General features: G+C 45.8%; 1 protein-coding gene across 1 annotated transcript; it reads left to right on the forward strand.

The window, feature by feature from the left end:
• Window positions 1-1,357: 1,357 nt before the first annotated feature.
• Window positions 1,358-6,963, forward strand: CD8B (CD8 subunit beta). The gene is made up of 5 exons (XM_062493352.1): window positions 1,358-1,403; window positions 3,756-4,103; window positions 6,017-6,112; window positions 6,713-6,802; window positions 6,912-6,963. The coding sequence occupies exons 1-5, from the start codon at window positions 1,358-1,360 to the stop codon at window positions 6,950-6,952; spliced, it is 621 nt and encodes a 206-aa protein (XP_062349336.1). The 3' UTR covers window positions 6,953-6,963.
• The last annotated feature ends 538 nt before the right edge of the window (window positions 6,964-7,501 follow it).

Raw genomic sequence — 7,501 nt, forward strand, 5'->3', positions numbered from 1 at the left:
TCTCAAAATGAGACCTTAAAAGCATTGAAATGGGCTTGAAAACACTAGAATTGCCTTCGCCTTCCAGGAAAGAGTTAAGGAGCAACTCAGCCCACCCTAAAGTTTAGCAGATGAGCTTTTTGTGGCAAGGGCTTTGCAGCTAGCAACCAGCTTTGAGCAGGAAATTAATTTAAACAGAAGTGGGGAGAGGATGTGTTACAGCAGCACGGAAAAATCTAGTACAAAATGGACCAAAAGCTTACAGTGTACAAGATGCAATATTGTTTTTCCTATTCATCTGCCAGCTCAGCCCTGGGGGAGGTTTCTTAGTGCCCCCATGTGAGATTCCCTTTTCTGGGGAGAGGCTAGGGCATTGTAAGGACCACAAGCATCTGCATGAGGGGGACATAAAAGAAGACTTGAATCTCACTTGGCAGCCAAGAGGGCAACAAATAAGTAAAAATAATAAATAATAATTTTTTTTCCCAAACATGAAAATATTGAGGTCTGCTGACATCAGTTCATCTCTGTAATTTCACCTCATGTACTTGTCTTTGAATCCCTAGCCCCAAGTACTTCAAACCTCTTCCTCACAGACATTTCTAAGTCATTCTGATATTTTATCATTTAACTATTTCTGCCTATGACCCGCATGCTGTCACAGCTAGCAAAGTAGCACATGCTATGAGGTGGGGAGCCCCAGCAGAATTTCCTCATTTTTGCGGTTTTTCAGCCACAAATTTGCTTGAGGTTTCTTGTTTGTGATTTCAAAGCTTTCTGTGATGCCTCACATCTCTGCTTTATGTTGGGTTCATCTGGTGTTAAGCATTTTCCAGAGGAAAACACCTCCTGCTATAAATTCTGCTGAAGAAAACAACCCCACAGATCAAACGGCATCTTTTCCTTGTTTGGAATGCTATTTTATTTCAACAGGGAAAAACCAGCCAAAATTCATGCTTTCCTGCTTTTATCTTTAGGCCACGGTCCTACATTTGTAATTTTTTGACAGGATCAAAATAGATTAAAAGAAGAAGGAATAACTAGGTGGTGAAATAAGAAGAAATCATAATTAGAAATCAGTGAGTTTTCTTGGTTTTATTTTTCTAAAGTGGATTTAAGGAAGTGCTGTGGAGTGCTGGAGAAGAGCATAGGGCTGCTGCCCTGACGCACTCGTGGGTTTGGGCTCGGCGCAGAAGAAGCTGCCGGGCTGAGGCTCCAGGTGCTGCTGTGGCAGAGGCTCTTTGGCAGCTGCTGGTGAGAGATCTGTGCAGAGAGGGGCAAGGACTTCCTGAGGTGAAGCCAGCCCTGCCGCCAAGAGGTGACAGCGAGTGCAAAGGGGGAGCTGGCACCAAACACCTCCGTCACCAAGTCCGCCACCATGGCCTGGCCGTGGCTCCAGCTCTGCATCTGCCTCCAGATCCCAGGTAAGAGGGACATGTCTCCTGAGGGATGAGGGCACCTAAAATCATGCTGGAGCCTCTCCTCCACCACACCCCAGCAGCTGGAGGATGGAAGACTAAATATACCATCACAGTATAGATCTACAGGATATTATTACCTGTTTCCAATAATCTTGGATCATGTTATTAATAATGTGTGTTAGATTTTGGTCAGGTCTGAACCGGTCAGGAAGCAGGACCAGGAGGTTGCTGTGGGTTCCTTCCAACTGAAATGGTCTATTCTATTCTACTCTATTCTATATTCTATATTCTATTCATATTTCAATAAATAATGGTGTAGACACCGCAGAGTTTTTACTGCACCCTCAGTGCAGATGGACTCTAGGAAGCTGCTAATAGAGAAGTTAAAATAGCTCCTCTCTCCACTGCCTGTGTAACATGAAGAGGATAAACGTCCCATCAAATTTTCTAAATCATCCAAAGACTGAGTATTTCCCGAGGGCCACAGCTGGAATTGGTGTGTTATAAAACCATTTTGCCTTACTGGTCCTGATGTCCTATAGATCTGTGAGGTGGGGAGCCCACTGAGAAAACCTCAATAAACGAGAGTTGTTGCGTGCTTTACCCATGCAAAAGGAAAAGGGACCATTTTTAAGGTGTTACAGGCTGGCTGGCCAAGCACTGGGATTCCCCATTGTCCCCCTGAATATAGACCAGGAAAGAGAAATGAAGGGATGAAGGTATGAAGGAAGATGAGTTTTCTGCTCTGTCTTCATCCCAGCTCACTCCTGGCTTACCACTGGCACTGATCTGAGATCTTCCAGAATCTCTTCTTATCTTTTCTGTCTTAATTAACAGTGTCTCCAACAGGCCAAGGGTAAGTTTTTCATGGAGAATTATGTTTCCCATTCCCGGCAAAGCCAGACCGCAGGGCACTCAAGGAGACCTTGAAGCACCCATGTGCCATGGCCACACATATTTCATCCCCTAAAAAGCCACACAGGTGTTTTCCAGGACAAAATTTGAGAGAATTACACTCTAAAATCTTAAAATAATGTATTTTAATAATAAGGAGATGTTAACATTGTCACAGAGCCAGAGGATGTGGCAAAATGCCGCAGCTGCTGTGCAACACTTGAATTTTGGCATTGAAATGTTAGTGTTCTGCAGCACTGGCAGCAATGGGATTGTTGGTGTCGGGACAGAGGAAGGCTCTGGACCCCTCTCAGTCACCAAAGCCCACTCCTCTGCCTGTCCCATTGGGAACACAGGAGACATCAGGACCTCATGCCACATTAAAGGCTTTAGATGCTCTTGGGTCATGCCAACCCATCCCCACACCACTGGGTTAACAGGGTGGCTGAAAAAAACTCTGTAAGCAACTTTGGGATTTTGAAGAAAAAGGAACATTTTAAAGTAAAAAAAAAAAAAAGAAAAAGAAAAAGACAAGAAACATGCATTATTGAGCTTTTCCACAGTTTTAAAACACGCCTGGGAAAGAGACGGGGGAAGCAGGAGTGCCCTTATCTTCAGAGGGCTGTTTTTCACTCTGCCTCAGAGTATCTGCAGCTTTGCAGGACTGTTTGCTGAACAGCAAGGATCACAAGTTACCTGTTATCCTTTCCACAAGGACACATCCTCGCTCACACAGACACCCCTCACACCTGCCTGGGACAAACAAGACACAGATCATTTCCACAGAAGCTGCAAAGCCCAAACAAATCTTTGGCGATGCCAAACCAGTGCTCTGAACCCCACAACTGCCCCTCACTCCTTCCCCTTCCCCACATCTCAAAATTCCTTTGAAAAATATTATTGTCTGAAAACTAACCCCAAATTGGCTCATTCTGTGATGTTTTTGCACATTTTTTGGTCTCTTTTTCTGCCCCTGAGATGTTTACAGTGCTGCATCTGTTAAAAGAAAAACCTGGCAAATCAGTTAAGAGGCACAAAAAAATTATTGCAAAAGGGGTGAAATGTCTGAAAAGTGAGAAAGATATGGAGGGCAGGAGAGGGGCATCCACAGGAGCAGGCAGGGATGCTCTTCCCTGCACATACAGCCCCGAGGACACCCTCAAAACCATCCCTCCATCCCTCTCCCTGCCAGTGAACCTCCTCCCTAGATGAATGTTTACAGAGAAAAGTCTGCCTCAATAATTTGGCTTGGTCAAAACAATAGCTGGGGAGCCCAAAAAGGCCTCTGAGGGAATATGGGAGCATCCTGATAAAAATGCTCCTGTCTCTCCTTCATCTGACCCCCCCGGTCTGCGTATCTTCATGATTCTATTAGGCCCATAAAGAAAATCTGTACTTTGCATGAAAAAAAAATAATGAAATTAAAATAATAACTATGTATTTCTGTCTCTTTTTCCTTAGGTTTGTATGCAGCTCTACTTTTAACCCAAACTCCAGAGCATATTCTAACCCAAACTAACAATAAAACTGAAATCCTCTGTGAGCTGAAGGACCGTACTGGGGTGTACTGGTACCGCTGGAGCCAGGAGAGGCAACATTTCGAGTTCTTGGTATTTTACAACACACTGGGCAAAACCACCTATGACACAAATGTGAACCAGGACAAGTTTATTGTCCATGAGGCGAGGTCCCAAAGCTCCTACAGCCTGCACATCAGTCACCTGCACCCTTCAGATAGCGGCACCTACTACTGCTCCACCTCCCAGTCCTCCCAGCTCCTCCTGGGCAGCGGGACACAGCTCACAGTGGGTAAGCAGCACCCTCGGGCTTCCAAAATGTGCCACCAGTCGGCTGTGGTGAGGTCCCTTGGGAAAAGGGGGGATTGGTTTTGGTAGATTCTTCCCAATTTTGAGTTGCAAGGTTGAGGATCTAGGGTTTTTCTGAAGAGATCCATGAGATCGGATAAAGCAGAAAACACAGAAAATAGCTAAAATTTAGGTCAGCTTCATGCAATAGTCCTTTTGCCACCAGCAGTTGCTCTGCTGTGGTCATGCCTTGAACAAAGCATTGGAGCTGTGCTAAAAGCACAGCTTTTAGGAGCTTTTAGGAGCTTCTGGGAGCTGTGTCCTAAAGCACAGTGCTTTAGGATTTCCAGGGTAAGACCTGATACTGCTATGCCCTGTGTTTTTTATCATTACCTGCTGTACTTTGGATGACAGGCTGGATTTGTCCCCTGCTCAGCTCACAGGTCCTTCCATGCCATAATTCTTCCTCACCCTCACTCCAAGTGACAAGAGCAGCATCGAGGCCAGAGAGCCTCACCCCTCGCATCTCTGGCGTGGATCTCATGGCAGCTTGCAAGATCACCCTTCACAAAAGATACTGAAATGGGATTTATTCCTCAAAGCTCACAACCCACTATCCCTGGGGAGGTCCAAACAGAAATAAAAGTTTTCTGCAGGTGTCATGGGAGGAGAGAGGCTTTACAGACAAATGGATCAAACAGAAGCTCTTTTCAGCCCATTTTCCTTTTGACCACAGAGCAGTAGTTGATGCAGAAAAACTAATGTATTTGAAGTGGGATTCAGCCTCTATTTTTGCAGACTTTTAGGGAGACAAATAACTTATTTAACTAAGATACAAATAACTTATTTAACAGAAATGCTGCTACAGCTTCTTACTCTAAAATAGACCCAGTGTCCCAGTTTTTCGTGGGGTTTTTTTGCAAATATACTCTGTACCTTGAACTGGATGAGAAATCCCTTTTGGATTCTTGCAGGCTCAGAGAAAAGCTGGCTTAAGATAAAGGAGAATTGTTTTTTAACAGCTGGGGATATATCTCTGTGCAAAGCATGAAAAACAGACTTGAAATGCAGCTTAATCAAGGACACTAATTAAAAAGTAAACAGCAGCAGGTGCTCAGGGAGGACTCAGGCTTTGCTGGATATTTTCTTTATTTCCTTTTAATTCTTATGATAAAACAAAATGTCTTTAAGTTTATTTTCCCCAAGTCTATTATAATGTAAGGAAGAAGTCGTCCATATAAATCCCAGAGCCCTGACGTCTCATCTTCTCATGTAAAAGAATGGTAGTTTCTGTAGGAATTTACATCCTGGATAGAAACAGGAAAAAAAAATTAGTTTTCAATCGCCTACAATTTTGAATAAATATAGTTTGAGCAGTCAGACATGCAGCTATTTAATGGCATTACTGGCATATTTTCCTGGCCAACTTTATTCAGAAATGAATGTGTTCCATTGTAATTCAGATACACCATAATATATCCTGCCCTCGTTTTATTAGGAAAAAAAAAAATCAAACGTTGAGTAAAGATTAGAGCAATGTGAATAAGGAAAAGATCCAATGATCCCTTAAAACATTCCAGTGCTACTGAAATCTCCTGCTACCCACTATTTCATGCAGTGCTGGTGAAATTGTGCTTGGCAGCAAATGTAACTCAGGAAAGTTTGGGGGTTTTCCCCACATTAGCCTTCTCCCTTCTTTACCTGGCACATTGTTTTATTAACACTTTTAAAAGCTCTTGGTGACCCCCAAGAGGCTCAGGTCAAGCTCACCCCTCTGAGTGACACAGCCCTTTGCAAGGGTCACTGGGTGGGACTTGTTCCCAGTGCCACACTTCCCAGCCCCTCTTGCCTGCTCTTGGAGATCTCTGCTGCACTCAGTGCCACACTGACCATCCTCTTTTTCTCCTTTTCCCCCAGTTGATGCTTTGCCTCTGCCTCCAAAGACCACACAGACACCACTGTCCAAAAAGCCTGTGTCGTGGATAACCAAAAGCAAAGCTGCCAGCAGGGAAGGTATGGTACTGTCTCAGCTCAGACTGCCTGGAAAAAGGGATTTGCTGAGTTCTTGGAGTCCTCAGGGCTCAGCTGGAGTTTGTCCTGGGGAGGAGGCCACCTCAATGTCACCCTGCAGGAATGAGTGTCTGGGTCCAGATACACCCACTGCTCTGCATAGAGCTGACTTCTGCCTGTAGGAGGGATTCCCTGGCATATCCACAGGTTTAGGCGTCAGGATGTATTTCCGTTTAGGTGACCTCATGACCTCTGAGCTAAGTTCCCTGCAATGCCTTTTTTACTGTGAGGAGAACTGAGCACCAGAACGGGTTGCCCAGAGAGGTAGAATATTCCTTATCAAAAATACGCAAAAGCCATCTGGACACAATCCTGTGCCACATGCTTTGGGATGACCCTTGAGCAGGGAGGTTGGACCAGGTGACTCACTGTGGTCTCTTCCAACTTTATCCATTCTGTGATTCTTTGATTCTGCAGTGCATCCTTCAAAGGTGACTGCTCTGAGAACCTGGTTTGCTTTTCTCCCTTCCCCACCCCACACTCCATCCCCCAAAGCTGCTGGGGCAGGGCAGTGCCAGGTGCTGAGTCCTGTCCTCTCTCCAGGTCCCTGCAGTCCCCTGGTCTGGATCCCCCTGGCTGCTGGTGTCCTGCTCCTCCTGCTGGGCCTGATCCCCATTGCCCACCACCTGTACCGTGAGTATCCTGCCAGCATCCTGAGGGGTGCCAGGCCCTGGCACAGCCCAGGACCAGGGTGGTGAGCTGGGAGGGGGTCCTGGCACTGATGGACACTGTCTCTTCCCAGGTCTGCGGCAGAGGCTGTGGCTTCGCATCCACAGGCAGTAAATCCCAGTAAATCCCAGTAAATCCCACTGCCCCCCCTGCCTCGGATAGGCAAGGAGAGTCCACGGAGCCTCCTCTGCACAAGGCTGAGAACTGCCTGGACATGACCCAGGAAGGACCTGGCAGGGGACAGATGTGGGCTTGTACCACAAAACAAACTTTTCTTTCCTGCAACAGACCATGACTTCAACATTTTCCCTGACACAACAGCTGAAAAAAGGACCAAGCAGCATTCTGAGCATTTCTCAAAGGACACTGAGCAGGGAAAATGCCACCGCTGGCTCTGCACAGGGGAAAGGAGCTGCCGTACCAAAGGGATTCAGATGGGCTGGAAAGCTGTGAGCTCCTTGGCTGTCCTCTGTGTTCATCTGTAGGACAGCACAAAGGTGCTTTTTTTGCTCCTGTTAATACCAGATGATAAAAATTTGGTACTGAACACTTTGAAAGCAACCAGCAGGGATGGGGCAGAGGCAACTTGTAAAGACCCTGTGCAGGTTTATTCAATACCAAAAAATGAATATACCACTCAGTTATTTTGTTCTGCAGACTGGT

This window comes from Cinclus cinclus, chromosome 5 (assembly GCF_963662255.1).
Source record: "Cinclus cinclus chromosome 5, bCinCin1.1, whole genome shotgun sequence".
Taxonomy (NCBI): Eukaryota; Metazoa; Chordata; class Aves; order Passeriformes; family Cinclidae; genus Cinclus; species Cinclus cinclus.

What these genes read in the sequence shown, in the direction of transcription:
- CD8B (XM_062493352.1), top strand. Translation starts at nt 1,358, where the DNA reads ATGGCCTGGCCGTGGCTCCAGCTCTGCATCTGCCTCCAGATCCCAG. An exon ending in CGGGACACAGCTCACAGTGG is followed by an intron (nt 4,104 to 6,016) that starts GTAAGCAGCACC and finishes CTTTTCCCCCAG; the next exon opens with TTGATGCTTTGCCTCTGCCT. An exon ending in CAAAGCTGCCAGCAGGGAAG is followed by an intron (nt 6,113 to 6,712) that starts GTATGGTACTGT and finishes TCCTCTCTCCAG; the next exon opens with GTCCCTGCAGTCCCCTGGTC.